The sequence below is a fragment of the Sus scrofa genome, chromosome 16 (genome assembly GCF_000003025.6).
Source record: "Sus scrofa isolate TJ Tabasco breed Duroc chromosome 16, Sscrofa11.1, whole genome shotgun sequence".
NCBI classification, from domain to species: domain Eukaryota; kingdom Metazoa; phylum Chordata; class Mammalia; order Artiodactyla; family Suidae; genus Sus; species Sus scrofa.
Genome location: NC_010458.4, coordinates 37,433,052 through 37,455,235, shown reverse-complemented (window position 1 = coordinate 37,455,235; position 22,184 = coordinate 37,433,052). Strand labels below are relative to the sequence as shown.

General features: G+C 40.0%; 1 protein-coding gene across 2 annotated transcripts in view; it reads right to left on the bottom strand.

Moving 5' to 3' along the window:
* Positions 1-22,184, bottom strand: part of RAB3C (RAB3C, member RAS oncogene family) — a 317,653-nt gene that overhangs the window by 274,348 nt on the left and 21,121 nt on the right. For both annotated transcript variants that reach the window (XM_003359779.5, XM_003483830.4), the window contains exon 2: positions 17,334-17,561. In XM_003359779.5, the coding sequence (XP_003359827.2) occupies positions 17,334-17,561 (228 nt within the window). The remainder of the gene's footprint in view (positions 1-17,333; positions 17,562-22,184) is intronic.

Sequence of the window (22,184 nt, the reverse complement as noted above, 5' to 3'; positions counted from 1 at the left end):
CCTAGGTATAAAAGGCACGCGTTTGCACTTTCATTTACTGATTCTTTTATTTAGGTACTACTGAAAGACAATAACTTTCCTCTGGTTCAGCCTCTATTTGCAAAGTCTTGCACTCTTTGCTACGAGCCTCAAACCTAGCTTCCAAGAAAGCCATCTGCTGTCAGAAGATCTCTTTTTGCCTGCCAGCATATGGGAATAGAAAGCAGTATCTCTCTATAAAGATGTGCCCTTTCAGATATGTGTCGAATAGGAGCTGAAGTTGCCAGCCTAAGCCACAGCCATAGCAATATGGGATCCAAACCACATCTGTGACCTATACCACAGCTTGCAGCCATGCTGGATCCTTAACCCACTGAGAAAGGCCAAAGATCAAACCTGTATCCTCATGGATACTAGTTGGTTTTGTTACTGTTGAGACACAATGAACTCCCAAAATTACTTTAAAATAATACTAAGTTATTATTTTCCTTTTTCATTCTCATTCTCTCCCAAGTGTGTATCAGGACTATCTAGGGTTACAGGTTACATGACATTATACAGCAATAGATTAAATGAGAAAGCAGATATGAGAACCCAGCTGTCCCCTATAAAGCCAGACATTAAAGAGATTTGCAAAAACATAAAGTAGTATCATTCTTCTCACTACTTTTTTGTTTTAAAAATGTAGTTGTTCTCATTAAAAGTATGCAATTTATTTATATGCAATGTATTTATTATTATTTTAAATATATTAGTATTTTTTTCAGTTTTAATTTCTAATACAGTAAATATCAATAGATGTAACTCACAAGCTCTTTGGGGCCCTCGGTAATTTTTAAGGGTATAAATAGGCCCCCCAGTTATGAGAACACCAGATGAGGCACATTACACATGTTATGTTATTCTTCAAAACAACCTTATACGGCAAATTTTCTTATCCTTAGTTTATAGAAAATAAACTAAGACTTAACAGAGTTACATAATTTGTCCAAAATCAAACCATCAGACACCAAAACTCATTATTTCTCCTCATGCTATCTCTCTTGCTGCTCTTATTAAAGCTGGCCTACAAAAAAAAGAAAAAATTAAAAAGGAGTTTTCATGTGGTAGAGCAAGTTAAGGATCTTACAATGCCAGTGCAGTGGGTCACTGCTGTGGCATGGGTTTGATCCCTGGCCTAGGAATTTCCATATACTGCAGGTACAACCAAAAAGAAAAATTTAAGCTGGCCTCTTGTTGGACTTACATGTAAGACTGAATATACAAATGGACAATGGACAGACCATATATAAAAATAAAGCTCTCACCCACAGCCTGCAGCAACCTGCTCAGGAAATCACCCTTTTCTCCAATAAAAAACCCAGGCCGTCAGCTTGCTGTAAGTCAGATTTGCAGGAAGCCAAATTGCTATCTCTAGGGACAATCCAGGAAGCTAAATAATAATTTCTCTAAACAACTGGTCCCAAAGGGTCAGGACTGCACTAATAACTGACAGCTTCTTCAAATTTTTGTCCCCCACTGTCAACTTAAGACCAACCAGAGAAAGTAAGCTATGCACCCCTAACCACTCAGAAAGGATGCCCAGCTTCTAATGACCTCATCTACAACTTCCCCTGCCAACAGCCTTCAGTCACTCAGGATCTTACCTGAAGTCTTCCCTTTTCTACACTAGAAACTGTTCCTGTGCCTCTGCCTGCCTTTCAGTCTCTGCCAAATACAAGTGATGGCGACTGTCTCCCCTGCTGTATCAGCATAAATAGCCTCTGCTTTTCTCATTTGTTTCTGTGCCATTATTCTGTAAGTCGCCCGGAAGACAGGGAGCTTAAAAACCCTTGGCTTCCCCCAACCTCCAGAGTCCAGCACTTCGTACAGCATGGAACAATTACTCATAAACATTTGGTCTTTTAAGACAAAACCATGCTGGGGTTTGTTTAACTAAATCCGGGCGACTGCCTGGTTATCTGGCTGTTCTCTCCACACTGCTAGATCAGCAAGGTTATACCACACAAACCCCAGCATCACTGACTCCCAGACATTTGGGCTTCTGAGATCTAGATAATATTATTAATTATGAAAAATTTCAACCTACAATGGAACTGAAAGGCATAATACAAAAAGTTTTACGCATGTGTCCTCTGGAAAACAAAACTTAAGGACTGAGAGACAGATTTATGGTAAATGCCTGGTTCACAGAAAAATGGTAATACTGTAATTTTCTTAAATGATAAAGAACTGGTCAAAGGTTACCTAATATCAACCCCTGGGAAATTTTGCTTATGGTTTCCAGAGGCATGAACAAGAAATGACCCAGGGAGGTCTAGTCTCACAAAATAGGCTGATTGGAGCTTTGGCTATATGATTGGACTGACTTTGTCTGCTCAAGGAATTTTCAAAGCTAGTCTTCATTGGTTTTTTATTTCAACAGACTCTAACTGAACCCTCCCCTTGTGATGCTCCCTGCCTACAAATACAGCCTTCCCCAGACCCTCCAAGGAGGCTTTGACTTGCAATGTGAGTTTACACGTTCTGAAGTTCAATTCCTCTGCTACTCCCAAATAAACTCACCTGCTGAACAATGTTGATTTTGCCTCAGTTCACCTCTTTATTTAGGCCAACATAATATATAAATACAAATGAGTAACTGACAGAGAACTGCTATATTTTTCCCAAGAAAAGTGAAAAAAAAAATCTACCATCTACCAGATTACCAAAATACCAGGAAGGGATCGATTAAAATAAACAATATTATTTTAATGTGAAATGCTTTTTAAAACAATTAGTCCTGAGAAAATGCGTCGCCTTGCTTTTCTTTCATGGCACACCTATGGGAGCCCAGGGCAGGTCAGGGGTCAGCGTTTGGGAATCTAGCTCTTGCCGCACAGCATGTGCTCAGCCTTGTGGAGCAGAAAGCTGACTGAATTCCCATACTTGTGCAGCACGCAGGCTTTCCTGGGTTCTCTGTGACCAAACCACTCACCTTAGTGGCTTTTGTTGCCAAAGTTTTCAGACTATTTGTTTTCCCTTTCCAGAGGCACTGGAGTACCCCAGAGAGGATTAGATTAAACACCTGCCTTCAATGGTAGTTTTATCTTCTTTGTAGCCATTCACCCAGATTTTGGTGAAAATTAACTTATTGCCTTATTAAGCAGACATTAATGGCCATATTTGTGTTCAAAGTGCCAACTCATTAGCAATATCTTGAGTGTTTGATAGAATTATCCAACTAATGCCCAGTGAAACAGGGAGGACCATGTGGTCAGCCAAAGCAAAATAAACAATAGCTATGAAATGTACCATATTATTCAAATTATCAGGCGCATGAATATATGAAGAGCATGCCATATAATACCTATGATTCAAATTCTCTAAAATGCATATTTGGCCTGAATGGCTTATTTGATCATTGAAAGGTTTTACATATAATCCAGCACGACCTTCTTCATTGTGCTGGATACATGCCTTTGCCTTTCCAGATCCTCTCTTTATCTAATTCCATCTGGCTCTGTGCTCCAGGAGGCTAGCTTCTGAGAATTGCTTAAACAGAGCTCCTGTTATAATGATCCAGGAGAGGTAGACTTAGCCAGTGAGGGGCACAGGCAAAAGGTCAGGGGGAAGGAGGAATGGACATCTGGGCATTTCTTCCCTTGGCCCCTTTCCTGTCAGACCACTGACTGGCAGAAGCCCTGGTCTTTCAGAAAAACACAGGCCCTCTCCCAGAGCTATGGCTACAGTTCTCTCCTGGTCCCCACTCCCTTCAGCCCAAGAAGGGCTGGCAATAGCTGTGAGGTCTGCGGCATCCCTTACTGCTTCCCCAAACCCTGCACATACCTCTGAAAAATTATTCGACTTCCCTAAATCCCCCAGTGTATTTCTCCCCCAACCCCTGTTGATACTTTCATCCACTTCAATTAGTTTTTCTTTTAATTTTTTAAAAAGATAGTTGACTTTAAATGATCTGTCAATTTCTGCTGTACAGCAAAGTGCCCCAGTCATAGATATACAGGGAGATATAGATATATATATAGATGTATAATATACATCTATATGTAGAGATTATATATAGCCACCTATAGTCATAGATATAGACATCTCTGTAGATAGATACATGAGTAGATATGAGAAAAAATATATACATACATTCTTTTTCTCGTATTATCTTCCATCATGGTCGATCACAAGTGAATGGATATAGTTCCCTGTGCTATAAAGCAGGACCTCACTTCAATTATTAATTTTCTCTCTCCCTTGTACTTTTACGTCATACCCCATGATTTTGTACATGATGCTTTTATTCTAGGATTAAGTTGTTTTCAGAGGTTGTAAACATCTTGGAGGTGGAAACCTTGCTTTTCATTTCTTCATATCCCTCACTGGGTTGGGTAAAGTGATTTCTGTCAACTGATACTAATTGCTATTTCTTTTATCCTGTGGGTTGAACTGTCACAGTAGCAATGTATAAGATTTAAACCCAAATAGCCTTGCTTTAGCAAAACTGGTGTTTTGAGAGCAAAAGCAGGAGGGGGAAAAGAAAATTCATGACACTGAAAATAAGTACTATCTAGCTTGAGAAATGCTGTGCTTTTTCCTTAAGTCTGACTTGAAAAATGAACACAAATAATTAAATGTCTCATTTGTACCCAGATTTAAGCTGTGTTTATATAATGCCAGAAAAACTGGTCAGTTCAGTGTCACTTTAAACAAATCAATAGAGAAATAACAGTGAATGACTTGGCGACACAGACACAGGCCATGTCTTAGATCAGATGCTGCCACCATCCCTTAGCAATATCCTGAGGAAATTATATCCCAGGATTTTAACAGCAGTTCTCCATGGATCTAATGATTTATAACTGTTTTGTTACAGGGCAGGACATAAATTTTATGAGCACTTAATAAACAGGCTTATAGGCTTGCTTTCCCTGTGCAGTTCATGGCTTTATCTAAACGTACAGATGGCTCCAAAACACCAAGAAACACCTCAACAACACCACTGACTGCACCCGGGCAGATTAACGTTGATCAGTAGCTGTGGAACCCAGGTGTCTAGAAGATGTTTCATCTTGTCAATATGTCCGTATATTTCATTACCAAGTCAGGACATCAAAATGAAGTTCTTCATATAAATATCTGCCTACACTAGAACTGGTGATTTATGACCCAAAAAGTATATAAGCAGTTCCAGAAACCACGAAGTTAGGTAGATAAGGTCAATGTTGGTAAAATGAACAAGACTGAGAAAGAAAAATGACTTATTTACTGAGCATGTACTATGTGTCAGGCACTATGCTAGGAACTTTCTAAACATATTTTTATTTAATCTTGCAAAGAAATTAGAAGCAAAGTATTATTAGTATCCTCCATTTACAGATGGAAAAACTAAGCCACAGACATTAATAAATTTGCCCAAGGTTACATACCTATAAGTCCTAGAACCAAGATTTAAACCCAAACATCCTTGCTTTAGATTCCATTTTTAACCACAAAACTCACTATGTAATACTGCTGTCATCGGGGAATTTAAATCCAAGTTAGTCTAGAATAGGCCTAAGATCAAACTAACACCAATGTGTTCAGGCAGATTTAATACTTTAGTTGATAACTTAGCAAAGAGAACAGTACACTAGGAAAAGGAAGTTTCTGTGAGGGCAAATTAGACTTTCTAGCACCTTTACGTCAAAGCTTGTATATTTTAATACAAAGATTATCTTATTCTCACTCTGAGCCACTTTGCTGGCACTTTAGCTAAGCACAGAGAACTTACTGCACAAAACAATATAACACAAGTAAAAACTTAGAATGAGAGAGGAAAGCAGCTAGAAACATGAAGGGGGACAGGGTGATGTTAAAGAAAGAAAAGAAATCTATAAATAGATATAGGACTACAGAAAATACCTTCTGGTGACTACAGAGTGGAGCGGTCATCCCCAAGGGACTGACACAGGTAATCCTGAAAATTAAGTTCAAGACAAGCTCACTTTCATGTTCTTAGTATTGTGTCTTCCTAAGGTAAGCAAATTTGCCACACACGTTAGAAAGATTTGCATTAAAACATGTCATTTGTTTAAGATTTGGGCAATGTAAACATTCAATGATCTGGAACCGCACGTATGCAGAATTGCCACGCTCTGCTACCAACGGTGGTATTCCCACTGTTAGAAGTCCCTGTAGGAACTAGGATGACGGGAGAATCGTGAAAGCTATAATTTGGATGGAATATACTGTCATGCTATATTTCTGGAAAAAAATTTCCTCCATTGATTGTTGGTTACTTCCTGAATTATTTGTTTTAAGCAGAGAGAAAGTTCAAAGTTACTCTAAAAGCCGTAGAAAGAGTTCTGTGGCTAGGAGGAAGTTATTTAACCTGAGTCTTGGTTTCCTGATACCTTTAAAGAGGCTATATAAATAATGGTATTACATCATTTCAAGGTTGCAGTGAGTATTGAACACAAAATGTGCATAGTGGCTGGTCTTTGGGTGGCAATTCCTCAAAGTAGCACTTCTAGAGAAAGGAAGTTAAGAGAAAAGGCTCCAAGACTAAAGGGCTCCCACTCAGATCGGCTACCTATGCGTTAGCTATGTGACCCTGGGCAAGTTATTCACAAGTGCTGTGCCTCAGTTTCCTTATCTGCGAACTGAAGATAAGAAGTGTATCTACCTCATAGGTTTTTGATGAGGATTAGAAGACTTAATAATTTTCGTTAACAACTGGCACATTAGCAATCACTCAATGTCAGTTTTATTTTTGTTTTGTTGAGACCATCCCCTTCCTTTTCAAGATCAGATAACTGATGCCTACAGAGATTAAGACATTTGCCCCAGGAATCCAGTCTCCTGCCCCAGTGCCTGCTCCTATCTCTCCCACAGTCTCAACACGCCTTTGCCTGCACACTCACACTCTGCATTTCTCTTCTGAACTCATTTGTAACTGCCTCTTCATAGCCACGTGTCCTTCAGGCTCTTCAGACAGGCAGGTAAATTTTCTGCAAATGCAGAGGTGAATTGCCATGAAGCTGATTGAGGAATAAACTTTAGGTTCCTTCAAGGGGGGTCCAGAAATGTATTCAGCTGCTTCAGGCTACTTTTGCAAAAGTAAGGTATTTTAATATCTCATTCCATAAAGGCAGTTGCCAAACTGTGAAAGCTTCAGGCTTTAATAATCTAGATCCACGCTTGCTCAAATGGAGGCCAAATGGGAGGAGGGTCAGGATTTGAAAAACAAACAGTTGACAATAATGCTCTATATAAAGCTATGGTGGGGGAAAAAAATCAGAAAACAAAAACTCATTTTTAAAAAACTTTCACTTTTTTGAGAGAGAGAAAGTTCATCCCATTCCTCAATAGCTGGCTAACTGTCCTCTGTGTTTCAGCTCAGTTATCTCACATAAACCTGCCTTGATCACTACACAAAAATATTCTTTCTCTCTTCTGATACTGTTTTGCATTTATCAGACTGTTCTGATTATTTCTCCATAGCACTATCACAATTCTATGTTTTTGGGTCATTCACTTTGAATCACAAATTCCTTCACTGTGTCTGGCACATGGTAAAAACTCAATAAATGCTGATTAAGTGAGTGAATGAATGAATGAATAATTCCTTCTCATTTTTCAGTTCTTGGTTTAGACACAGATGATCTCAGAAGGCTTTCCCAGAGTCCTCAAGACTGAGTTAGGCCTCCTTCTTGTGTGTCCTGTGCTCTTGCCTCTTGGGAATTTATCACCACAGGTGTATTCTCCCTTCCTCAGCTGGCCCGCATCCAGATGGTTGGCTCCCAATGGCCAACCTTGTGCACCCTTCACTATTGTATTCCCAGTACCTAGGACAGTGCCAGGCACATAGGAGGCACCCAACAAATATGTGGCTTGATTAGATTACTGATTGGGTAGAAAGGTCTGAAGGTTGGTATACTATTTAGAAAAGAAGAAAACTTACATTTATTCTAAGTTTTGTACCTAGTATTGAATTGGGTATAAGTACTTATTATAGCAAATACTTAGCAGCTAAAGGGTAGGTGTTGTTTTCTTTTGTTTCATAAATAGGTAAATCAAAGCTCAGGGAAGCCAGGGCTTGAGGCCAAGTAGCTAGGGAGATCCAGGTCAGTTTTTGAACCCTGATGGTCAGACCCAAGTCCCTGCCTGCACTGCTGGGGCCACTCTACCTCTTGCTGGCACACACTTATTAATCCATGGGATGATCCTTTCTTCCATGTTTATTTTCCTGGTAAGCTCTCTTAGGCCAGGAACAAGGTCTGAACCATCCTTTGTATTTCGTCAATGCTGAGAAGAATGGTTTAAACACAGTGGGGATGCTGCTTCGGGCTGCCTAACAGAGAGAAAGTTTTCATGCATCTTGACATTTCACGCAGAGTATCAGCTTCCTCGGGACTGAAACTAAATCTTGCCTTTCTCAATCCCCCAGGAAAAGCAGATGCTAAGTTAAAAGAAATGCAGTGGAAGGAAAAGAGCATGCAAATGACAGCACCGGGAATGGTCTTGGCAGCTGTCACCAGCTTCCATGGCTGTTTCAGGAACCTGCCTGGGCAGAACATGTTGGTTTCTTAGCCACAGGCTTGAAGGTTTGAACACCATCCTGAAGTCAGTGGGCAGGGTGACTAGGCTAAGTGAGCACTGAATGCAAAGATTACAGACAGAGCTATTTCTCAGCAAGTATTCATTCCACTGACTCAGATGCTTCCTTCCACACACTCTTCTTTCTATGCAAGCTCCCCAGTGGAGGAAAAAGACATTCCAGAAACATGCAGGTAGTGAGTGGAATATGCCCCAATTCCTCCTACTGTGCAGGTGTACGTGTTTTAAACACAAAACATATACTTTACAACCTGCTCATGCTGTCAGATAGTGAGTTGTAAGCAAAACAACTGATTCCTTTCTGTAACTATAAGTAATTTCTTGAAACAGGTGAGAAGGGGATATGGAAAGATATCGAGCAATGACTTAGCATGGAAAAGGTACCTGTAAGGGATTAAGATACGTAGATTACAGATCAGATCCCATTATGGTCTCCCACAGATCACTTGGCCTCCCTAGACCTCATTTATATGCATGGTCAAGTGCATGTGCTTTGGAGTCAATGCCCTTGTTGGAATCCTGCTTCTGACATATATTAGCTATGACCTTAGGGAAACCCTTTCATCTTTCTGATTCAGTCTCCTCATCTATAAAATGGGAATAATAATACAACCTTCTTTCATATTGTGTCAAAAAATAAATGCTAAAATGCATATAAATATAAAGTGCTAACTTGAGGGTCAATACTGGGTTCAATAACTGATGCTATTCTCATCAGTTGTATCATAAAATGTGGACCTGGGTCAGAAAATCTGAAAGATCTTTTCCTGACTCAATGTTCTGGTCTCCAAATAGTGAGACCCAGAAATGCACTGAGCTTGGGATGAGAGTGGTTGAAATCACAAGCATTTGTCAGAGTGGAGTCAATGACAGAAGCCGCCCCTGGGGCTCTAAGAACCTGCCTTCGGTATTAATCAGACCTTTTACTTTCTGTATTCAGACAGTTTGACAACTGGGGCCTTGCAGATCCTTGGAGGGACTGCTTCATCAGAGTTAGTCAATTCTTTTCTTTTTTAATTTTTAATTTTTTTCCGCTGTACAGCATGACAAAGTTACACATACATGTATACATACTTTTTCCTCCCATTGTTGTGTTGTGATGTAAGTATCTAGACATAGCTCTCAATGATACACAGCAGGATCTCACTGTAAATTCATTCCAAGAGCAATAGTTTGCATCCGCTAACCCCAGCTCCTGATCCCTCCCACTCCCTCCTTCTTCCCCTGAGCAACCACAAATCTATTCTCCAAGTCTATGATTTTCTTTTCTGAGGAGATGTTCATTTGTGCTGGATATTAGATTCCAGTTATAAGTGATATCATATGGCATTTGTCTTTCTCTTTCTGACTTACTTCACTCAGAATGAGAGTCTCTAGTTCCATCCATGTTGCTGCAAATGGCATTATGTCATTCTTTTTTATGGCTGAGTAGTATTCCATTGTGTATATATACCACATCTTACTAATCCAATAGTCTGTTGATGGACATTTGGGTTGTTTCCATGTCTTGGCTATTGTGCATAGTACTGCAGTGAACATGAAGGTGCATGTGTCTTTTTTAAGGAAAGTTTTGTCTAGATATATGCCCAAGAGTGGGACTGCTGGGTCATATGGTGGTTCTATGAATAGATTTTTAAGGTACCTCCACACAGTTCTACACCGTTCTCCAAGGAAGATATACAGATGGCCAGCAACCACATGAAAAAAATGTTCAACATCCCTGATTATTAGAGAAATGCCAATCAAACTACCATGAGATACCACCTCACACCAGTCAGAATGGCCATCATTAATAAGTGCACAAATAACAAGTGCTGGAGGGGTTGTGGAGAAAAGGGAACCCTCCTGCAATGTTGGTGGGAATGTAAGCTGGCACAACCACTACGGAGAACAGTATAGAGGTACTTTAGAGTTAGTCAATTCTTAGAGACAGTAAATAACTCACTGGCACTCTCTTTTCAAATGCAAACCAACCAATACAGAGCTCACAGCCACCCCTCTTCTTGGGCCACTATCCCTCTGCTCTAGCCACCTCAGGGCCTGGCACCTGAACTTAGGGAAGCCTCTGTGCCTCAAGACCTGCTGAAGTTATTCAAACTAGCCAATCCTAAACCTGCTTACCTTGCCTGGCCCATTCCTTACTCAGAAACCACAATAGAGGCTCTGGTCCCTCTCCCCTCCTTCTGTTTCCTGACCCACCCAGGTGAGTCTCCTCATTCCCAGGGCACCCTTATTCCCAGCCCACGTGTCCTGCTCTTGGAACCTGTAAGCATAACAAACAGTTATTTCAATGGCAGTTGTCTCCTCATCACACTTAAATAACAATAAAACCTCTATTTAAAAATACTGTCTCCCTCCAGGACTTGGCTGGGGAAGCAGAGCTTGTATCCTCTTAGTTTACTCATTCATCTCCTGCATTAGAAGGTGCAATAGCTACTGCCTGCATATATGGTTTTTGTATAGGAATCAGAACCTCCTTTGTTTGTGAGTGGACCAGCAGCACATGCTTGACTCATAGACGGCACCTTTGTGAAAAGGAAAAGGTATCCCCCTTCCTGGAGCCAAGTGCAGCTCAGCAAGTGGCACTCTGGCTGGAGAGTGGCCCCACTTAACTTCTGGCTGGTGCCCTTGTCCAGTACACGACATGTGCGTCTGTGCATGACAGCCCCGACCTCTGAACACAATGAGGATGTGTTTCCTATTAACTCAGCCAAGCTGGAACTCAGAAATGAAGAAGGAAGAGGGGGGTTGGAAAGAAGGAAGGAGAGACACTACAAGGGGTGGTGAAGGATGGAGGTAGGGAAAAGAGAATGTAAAAATGCTAAAATGCTAATTCTAATTCTTAAGGAAACAGTAATCCCCTCTGTCTGCTTGTCCCCCTGCCTGTTTTAAATCTATATTCTCTAATTAAGCTGGAATTTTTTCAAGCTAAGTCTTTCATTAGTTAAGTCAACCTTACTTTTTGGACTTGAAGGATGTAGACTCAACAGAAAAAGAGAGATCCATAAGCTTTCTTTAAGCAAAGAAAGTTGCCATTTATTCAAGGGTACCACACAGTCAAACCTGGCTCCCACACAGTCTATTTTCAGTAATAACCAGCACTCTTTACGTTGCTGATTTCTATAAACCCAAAGTTCTTAGGGTAGTAATCTAGACACTGAAAATAAACAGAAATATTCTTAGTCATGGATGCTGTATTATTTTTTGAATCTTCTCACTGAGAAGAAATCCACTCTACATAGCCTTTCCCAAGGCCAACTACTTTTTAAATTAGATGCAAAATATTATAGACCCCAGTGGTGAAATACTTTTCTGTAATTAAAGTGAAAAACTACACCAAATTTTTCTCCAATATATTCTTAATAGCATTAAATAAGACATACAAAAGAACCAGCTCTAATACTTGAAATCTTTAAAATTTTGAAAAGTTTTGACTTGAGAATCATAAAAATGATCACGAAATAAAATTGCAGTAAGAAGTTTTAATACAGTGAAGGATAGAGGGATTTAGAAATGTACTGTGACATAAAATTCATATTTTATGGCAAGACAACAAAAAATTTTACCATAAAAATTCTTCTATGCCTTTTGGCCTCCCCTCTCACCCTCCCCACCATGCACAGTACATCTCTATTATGCATCCACCAAACCTCCCCCAGTGGCAGAAATACCTGCTTAACCATAAAGAGAACTATTCTCCCAGCATCAACAAGACAACTCCTTAAAATACAACATTCCTTCTTGATCTTCTAAGGGTCACAGGGCCTATCAGCATGACTTAGTCCTGGATTACATAAACTGTCAATAATAGGACATTTGATGTACAGCCCTCTGCCTCAAAAAGCTTATATAATGCACCTTGATTTCTAACCAGTAGAACAGTTCTCAGAGCTTTCTGAGGTGCTTTTCCTGGGTTATAACCCTCAATTTTGGCTCAGATAAAACCTCCCAATTCTTTCTCAAATCAATGGATCAATGTGTCATTGACAATACAAAAGAAATATATGATTTTTAACTAAATGAACGATTATATTTCTCTAAACAAATTTATTCCAGGGCAATAATGAACTTCCATAGAGAGAAGGTGTTAACATCTCCAGAAAGAAATATTGATGCTTCTAGTAGCTGTTAAAGTGCTTTCTTGGAATGTGGACCGTTAAATATCCAGTAATCCAGTACAGTTCATGCAAAAAAGCAACTCATCAAGCAGGAAAGCAGGGGAGTCTCCCCCTCCCCCACACACACATTCTTTCTTCCTGACATTTTAGAAATACTACTGGAAACCTGTCTTCAAATTTGATGTCCATATGCCTGATGAAAACACTGGAAACCAGGTGTGATATTTATCACAACCATCATAGCACAGCACTTACCTTGAGTGTGAACTTGAGTAGTAGACATCAGACTGGTGTAGCTAGCGGGAGCCTTGGATTCTAGACTCTGCTTTGGCACTAACTGTAAAGTGAGGTCAATTTACTTAATCTCTCTATATCATCATTTTCTGACCTTGAAACAGTTCTATTAATGTGCAGTTTAAAATAGAGAGATCAGAATCCATGATGATTTTCATTACTACTTAACAATTTTGCTTCTCTTCCTTTGAAATATATAATAGAATGTGATATTGTGATAGAACAAGAAATACATATTTGGTCTTTCCCTCCATCCTTGAGCAGAGCTTCTTAGAATTTCCTGAGTGACAGAGGCGAAATCCTCTTTCAGTGATACCAGAGTTTACATTAATGAGGTAACTCTTGGTGCGCCCCTAGACAGCTTCAGAATGGAGGCTGATTGTCACAGAACAAACCAAGATCAAAAGGTTGGAACATTCAGCCCCATCCCCCTGACCTCTGGGAGGGGAGACTGGCTGAAGGCTGAGTTAATCATCAATGCACAAGGATTTAATTAATCATGCCTGCATAATGGGAGCTCCATAAAATCCTGAAGGATGAGATTTGGAGAATTTCCAGTTGACAAATATATCAAGGTGAATACATCAAGGTTAGAAGCACAGGTGGCCCAGATGTCTAGTGTCTGAAGTGGGACTGGGTGTGTGGGGGGTGCTGAGAGAGAGGGGTGGGTTTGTGGAGCTGACACCTTTACCTGGGGGACCTGTGTTAACCCTAGGAAGTGTTAGTATAAGCACTGTATTTAATTACAGGACACCTGTTGGTGTCTACATAGAAATGAAGAACTACTTGGACTAGAAAACCCACAAATTTGGTGTCAGAAATGCTGTATGTAGAAACAGATCATACTATAGGCTAAGATAATTGTGTCACCTTAATGAATGACTTACACATTCACATAGGTGCCTAAAATACTATATGCTGGGAAAAAAAAAAGTTCATTGCTTGGTTGTTAAAAATACAAGATGGCAAACCATCAGTGCAGGATAGAGTCCCAAATAAATAATTTGTTTACGTCATCAAAAACAAGAGCTATATTCAACTAAATATTTTCTAGTGTTCCATTATAGCACAAAGAAGGAATCCCTAGAATTATTGTAGGAATGCCTAGATGTAGGCTTACCACCCAGTCACTCCTTATCATCTCTTCCTCTGCATGATGCAATTCACTGAGATGGTCAAACTTTCAAAAACATCTTCTTCAACAGCCCAGGATACATTATCTAAGATTACCATCTTCACAAAACACCACTGCATTCAAGAAGACTTCTTAATTAGGGCAGAATGGAGAAGAAGAACAAGAGGAACAAGCCAAAGCATTAAAATCTAATAGACCGGGCCTGGAACCAGCCTCTCATCATGTATGATCTTGGACAAGCTATTTAAGTTGCCCCATCTTCAGGTTTCTTGGATAAAATAGGAATAATATTAAGTACAAAGTTAGGTTGTTATAGGGATTAGAGGTAGAGCATAGATAATGCCTGGCACAGGTATATGTTCAGTAAATGCTAGCTATGCATCATATTTACACAACTTGGTGTTTGCTTACAGAAGTCTATGTAGTTACCCCAGGAGTATTCATTTCGTTTTTCCACAAGACTATAAATTCAATGAGCACAAAATCTTTGTAAAATACTTCTTTTGAAAGATTCAAACCTAGTAGACCAGTTGGTATATGGTAGGATACAATCCATTTAACACCTCAGGAATCACAGGTGAGTTAAGAGTCCTCAATGTTCCTAAGAGGAAGAAATAAGACTGTTTGATTGCAAAGGAAGCAGTGGCCCTCAGACTACTGCTGTGACCAAGGAGAACACTAGGGGAAGGGCTCCCGAGGGGCTGACCCCTGAATGGAGTGTGGGTGTCCAAAGAGTGAGAGAAAGCATCCCTGGAATGAGGTCCCAGACTGGACTGCGGTTTCATGAGTTGGCAGTTTGGGAAAATGGTGGGCTATGGAAGATGAGCGACAAATCTGAACAGATCTCTATGCCAGAGGCCTCCAAGTGAAGTTATGGGACCTGAGGAAGCATGGGTGGTGTCAGAGTAGAAGCAGCTCATAGATCTAAGGTGGGCTTTGTGTGGCTGAGAGAAGAGCATCTTTCCTGCCGAAGTAAGACCTGGACAGAAAACTAAACTTAAGTGTCCAAGAAGGGGAAAGGAAGCAGCTCTGGCTGGGTAGAAGCATCAAGGGTTTAAAAAAAATATTTTTGTAAGTATGAGAATATAAGTCTCAAAGAAAGTATATTATTTGAAGTATATCACTTTTACATTAAGGACAGATGATTGTGTACCCCTAAACAACACTTCTGGCCAAAACCTACATTGAGAAATTGCTAGAGATTACAGGACTGAATTTATACACCATGTTGTTGTTTTACCTAAATGATCACAACAGCCATCTTTAAATAACCCTAAGGTATAGAGCAGAGAGGGAAACCAGAAGCTGTCAGCCAGAGCAATGGCACTTCTGTGATAACAGCAGAACGAACATGGTCATAGATTTGAGCAATATGAGACTGCCAACTTAATTAAATTTTTAATTTATCAAAGCCCCTTGAGAGTTAAGGGACCTTTCTTAAGGCTGAACGTGAAAGTTATCTCCATATGACAACTGGTTGCTTAAAACTAAAAAGGAAGAGAAAGTGAAGCAATCAACATAGCTTTCTCTGTCTCCACAAACAGGGCTGTGTATTTCTAAATTATCAAAAGAGGAAACCCTTCACAACACAAATGGCTTTAGAGACCAGAAAAATAGCAAAGGGGGCCAGGCCTACTTTTCTATGTTATTGCCTGAGTTCTGATAAAACTTGGAAGACTCCAGAATTAAAATAAGTAAAATAGTAACAATCTATTGTAAGCTGCCTAGTAGAACATGTATCTGCATATCTTTAAGTATTACTCCTAAGGGCTTTAAGTATTTAAAGGACATCCAATATATTTGTACGAATATCTTTTTTTTTTTTTTTTTTTTTTTTTGTCTTTTTGCCATTTCTCGGGCCGCTCCCGCGGCATATGGAGGTTCCCAGGCTAGGGGTCGAATCGGAGCTGTAGCTGCCAGCCTACACCAGAGCCACAGAAACGCAGGATCCGAGCCGCATCTGCAACCTACACCACAGCTCATGGCAACACTGGATCATTAACCCACTGAGCAAGGGCAGGGATCGAACCCGCAACCTCATGGTTCCTAGTCGGATTCGTTAACCACTGCGCCATGACGGGAACTCCTTGTACAAATATCTTAATAGAGGACTCTTATTAAAAAAAAAAAAAAGTTTAAATGCTTTACCCTGCAATTTGTCTTTCTTTAAACTTCCCATATTTGAGGAGGCAGACTTATCGTCAGTTCTACAGATAGACCCTGGCACCAGTACCAAAGGAGTAGATCTTGAAATTGTCTCAGAAGAAAGTAGAACCCTCACCTCTTGGGAGCTCAAATCAGTTTGAGCGGCAGAGGTACAGCAGAACAGGAAAAGAGGGCCAAGGTTAATTGTAAGAATGTTCTACCTTTGTACCTATATATTATGTGATGTACATAAAAATGTTTGCATAATTCTCTCTTGGTAAAACCAGGTTTTTTTTGGTTACTTCATCTCTTATGTTACCTTGAATCTGCTACCCGCATACATTTTTTTCTTCTGTTTCTCACTTGCTATTCTCCTAAATTTACCCAACTATCTAGTTAAGGAATCTCTGATTTTCTGCAGTGGTTGAGGGAAGGCAGACTGCTACACACATGGTCTCAAAACTTACTGGAGAAGCTTAAGCTTAGGGGAAAACTGTTTAAAATAAATATTTTACTTAATTTGTTTTGTTCTGTTAGACGTGTTTGGGTAAACATAACTCCTAGAACTGAAAACACAAAGTCTGTGAAGATTAAACACACTCTTTGCAAATTTTATCTGGGGCTTCATGAAGGGACTAAACCTAAGCTTTCTCTATATTTGGTTATTTACCTTCTTTAAAATGCCCAGCGCAGGCTGCTTCTTGTGACCTGAAAAGGCTAGATTCACTCTGCCTATTTTGTAGATTTAAAAAGCAGTAGGGAGAGATTCAGAGACCTGCTCCAGAGCCAGACTTTTGGTTGCATGTTCCTCACCACAACAAACAGATACTTGAATCTTCTTTCTTCTGAAGACTCTTGAGGAGCAGCACATGACAACAGGGTCTAATTCAGTCCCCATATTTTATAGAGGTGTCACTACCTTGCCTTTGAAACAGAATGCTCTGTGGCAAAGAACTTGGAAATGGAGGTTTATGGACCCCATGGGGACAGAACAAGGCAGAAAGTGTTTCCCTCACACATTTACGTGTTCAATGCCCTAGACTGAAGAATTCTGTCAGTTCAAAGCCACTTACCCAAATCTGAAGCTTGATTCTCTTTTCATTTTTGAAAACAGTTTTGACTTTGAAATCGATCCCAACGGTGCTGACGAAGGCAGAGGTGAAGGAGTCATCCGCGTAACGGAACAGAAAAGATGTTTTCCCCACACTGCTGTTGCCAATGATGAGCAGTTTGAACATGTAGTCAAAGTTCTGATCAGAGGAGTCTTTCTGGCCATACCTGGTGTCTTGGGCAGAGGCCATCTGTGGTTTAAAAAAAAAAAAAAGAGATGTGGCTCAGCCTCTCATTTGATATGAAGCTAGCAGCATGCTCATTATTGGCCTTGCCAGAAACAGCTGTCAGACGACTCAGGAGGCAAGCTGAGAGAGTGCTCGAGTCTCCCTGTGATGCTGGTATCCATGGCAATAATTCCCCACTGGAAGACAGAAAAGCAAATCTTATGGCTCTTTCCAGCTGTGTTGGTATTTGTCACTGCTCAGCATTCAGAACAAATCAAAGACACCAAAGGAGGCATAACATGAAAAGCAAAAATGTGAGGAGCTGGCAGGACCAGAGGACACAGAAACTTTGTAATTCTAGTGATGGAAACACGAAAGTGGCTGAACAGCAGGATGTTTCTTCCTAAATTATCTGAATTATTAGAGTCTCACTTTTTTTGAGGGGGAAGCACACCCAAAGCCTATCGCTATTTCATCTATTAATATCAAATAAAATCAACATCCTAACATACATGAAAATCTCTTTCAAATTAAAAATCATGATAATGGCAAATACGTATAATTCAAACAGTGTGCCAGGAACTGTTAACTTACTTAACCCTCACCACAACCCTAAGAGGTAGGTACCTTTATTATTTCCATATTAAAAGGATTAAGCTGAGGATCAGAAATACTAAGTAATTTGCTAAGTAATTTACACAATTGATAAGCAGTAGAGGCAGGATGCAAATTAGGCAGTGTGGTACCAAGGCTCCTGTTCTTAGCACCACCTGCCCCATTCCCTACACCCGAGACTGGAGAACTATGTACACATGCTCTAAAGATGATGGAGGAAATATTCATTGTGAGACACAGTAATGAAGAGCCCTACCAGGGTTCAAACTTTGGCTGCACCACTTACTGGCTGTATAACCTTGAGACTGTTATTTTAAATTGGTGTACCTTAGTTTCCTCTCTTCCATGACATGAAAAAAAATATTATCTAACTTGGGACACCTGTGAAAATAATGGATGATGTATCTGTATAGCAGATAAAGCAACTGGCATAAGTAATAGTCTCTATTATTAATTATACATGCTCTAGGTGGATTTTTCTCATCTTTTTTGATAATCATTTTAACATCTATCAAAAATGACACTGCATCACTCTAAGTACCATTTGGTTCCATATAGAAAAGAGGCATTGGAATGGTGAATCCCACTGATTAGTGCATTTACCCCATCATCTTATTGAATGCTATGAATTCTGTGGCAATTGCCTGCTGTCCAATTTAGTAGCCAGTAGCCACATATGCCTGTATAAATTTAAACAAAATAAAACTAAAAATTTAGTTCCTCAGTCACACTAGCCACATTTCAAGTGCACAAGAACCACATGGGGCCAGTGGCAATGACACTGGATGGTGCATGTCCCAGCACTGTCATAAATGCAAAGAGTTCTATTGCACAGGGCTAGCCAGGACTGCTTTTTTCCACTGCCCATAAAAACTGATTAATAATTATATCTTTCTCTTGGGGGTATGGCAAAGAAAAAAAGCCCCAGAAGATACCAGAATGCTAGAAAAAAGTATATAGTGCTCATTCTCATCTAAGACAACACTGGTTGCTGAAGTCAGGGGGCAAAGAAAAAAGGGAGATGGTACAATAACATATGCCTTTTCTATAAATACCTAATTGCCAGTAGGGGAACTCAATTATACAAACAAGAATAAAGGCAAAAAGAAAAACTGTATGTATTATAAAAGTTAAGGGCAATAAAAATTACCATTGTATTTCATACTTTCTTATTAAATATAGGCTTAGGTATTTCTCTTTTTAAGTCTATGTAACCACATTGTGGTCTTCAGAAAATACAACTTGTAATGATTTTTCGCCAACAGAAAAAAACTGGGCCAGTAAAACAAGCAGCTATCATCATTTTTCTTTCCAACCCAGGAGTCTACAAGCTAATGTATATGACCCTCCACACAAGTAGCCCACCAAGGACAAAAAGAGGATTATAATTCCTGACCCTCAGTTTGAACAATGACGTGTTGCTCTCATGAATTCTGATGCCCCAGAAAGCCAAGTAACTGCTTTGTTTGGCACTCCTATTCCTTCAGACAAGTCTCTCACCAATAAACACCACCCCACTCCCATGAAGATGCCAAGTTCTGCCAGGCTGGTAAATGGCCTTTGTGAAGATCTTTTTACTGTATTTTATATGAACCAGCCCAGATACTAGGTTCTGGATTAAGAATATTCAGTTAAGCCACAGTCAGAAAATAAGACTCTAAAAGTTTCCAACAACTACTCCTTTTCTCAGCCTGAGAGCCTACCATTCACTTGAGGTGGGATTCCAACTGAGTCCTCTGGATTTCTAAGCTCTACCTTGAAATAAAATGTGATGAAGACAGCTGCGACCACTTCCAAGTCCTGTTCCAAAATTAGACCGATTGTTAAACCTGCACAAATATAGACATTATCATTGTATGTCTTTTAAAACATAATTGCAGAGATTTAGATAGAGAAAAGTGGTTTTCTCCACCATGAGAAATAGATAGAAGATGCTAAATTTTAACATATTATACTGGCTGCACCAGCAGCAAAGAAGGTGGTGGGAGCCCAAAGTGTAAAAGGGATGACGGAGGACCAGTCAGGTGGATGTGTGTATCCAGATCCTACAAAGAACTGATTAAAAGAGGGTGCTCACTTGCTATTCTTGAAGATGTGTGGTATTTCTAAATTATTTCATGATTTACACCCCCAATAATATTCACAGAGAGGCCTAAAGATGTGCATTCAGAATATACTTGTGTTTCATTAAACTCAGAATAATGAAACAAATCCTGGCTCAGGGGATGAAGAATTACACTTCCCTCATCTTGGTGAGAACAGAAGTGAAGCAATTTGACAGCATATGAATGTCACAAGGAATATAGACCATCATTATGTAAATTTACTAACACATCTAAATACTAAGTCACGTGAACATTTCCAAAGTTTTCAGGGGAAGATATGAAAACATGAGTGGGCATGCAGGAACCTCCTGGAGAGCAAATCAGACTTGATAAAAAATATGTAAAAGACAACTCTTTAAATTGCATTAATCTTGAACTAATTTAAAAAAAAAAAAAGAATCAGAGTTGGAAAGAATCTTCAAGGTGGTCCAACTTCCAATTCACCACAACGCATGTCACATTTGTATTCTAGCCCAGCCCATCAAACTCAGTGACAGAAAGTTCCCTAGGCTGTGAAGCAATCTACTTCATTGCTGAACAACTGCAACTGTCATAGAACTTCTTCCTTCGATTTCCCTGTGGCTTCTGCCCAAGTGTGTAGATTCTGCATTTTGAATCAACAAAGTTGATTCCTCTCCCAGGTGTCTGAAGGAACCAATCACAGCTCCATAAGCTTTCTCTCCTCCTATCTGGACGATCTTATATGCTTTAGTACACAGGACATGTCCAAAAAAATCTTACACATCTTCTACGTTAAAACAAGGCCCCCTAGAGTTTTTATCTCTTAGACTTGTCCACACTGAGCCTCCAACAATAAACCAATTACAGTCATGTTTTTGTGCTTTCAAATCTCAATCATGGTTACCTGGGTGGGGGATGGGGAAGAAAAAAAAATAGTAAGAAGATTTAGTTCTGAGAACTCCAGTGTAAAAACTAAATTGTAAAACCTAGAAGGAAAACATTAAATGGATTTCAAACACTGTCCTCTGGCCCCCAGTGGTTTCTCCTGCTAGTCTCATCAGTGCCCGGTTTACCTGCCTCCCTGTTTATCTCTCAGAGTAGAGTGGAATCAGGACGCTCTTTACCATCTCCACCAGCAATTTATCCCTGTGTCTGCTACTGTTTGCTCTTGCAAGAGCCAGTTGAGAAGCAATACACACTACTTGTGTCACTGCGGACACATAACTATCGAGCTGAAAGGATGCTGCCTAGGGAACTGGAAGGTGCCAAGGCACTAGAAGACTTAAACTCTAACCTTGGTCTCTAAAGTAAAGGGCTTGGGAAAGTAGGGCAGCATTTAGAAATTGTCTTTGTCTTTTGTTTTTTGTTTTTGGTTTTTTTAATGTTAGCAGGGAATGGATTACTATGTCATGGGACTTACTGGAGAATATGACTGATGGAATGCCAAATTACAGTAATGTTTCCAAAATGAAAGCCGCTTGATGTTTCCTCGAGTCAGTCTCACAGAATTCCTTGCCATCTGCCTCTGGTCCTCTGTTTCATGCATCGCTGCCTTAGTGCATGTGGATACTGCTCAGCTGATGCACAGGAAAATGGTAAAGTAACTGCAACAACAGCTCTTCCAGACACTGTACTGTGTGCTTTTACAGATATTATCACTCCTCATCCTTTCACTGTCCCCAGATATCTGTATCTAACTATTAGCAACCCCGGCTTAAGGAACAGAAGGCTCTGAGTGTATTTCAGAATGGCCACCTTCCCCTCCCCCCAGCAGAAGCATAAGAGGCTTTTTCTCCAACCTTCACTCGGAGAACCTCACAGGGCTCCTGAAGGTAAAATTCACAAAAATGAGGCCCCCTGGAGTTTTTATCTCTTCGACTTGTCCACACTGAGCCTCCAACAATAAACCAATTACAGTCATGTTTTCGTCACCAATTTCATTTAGATTTTCCTAACCAAGTACTGA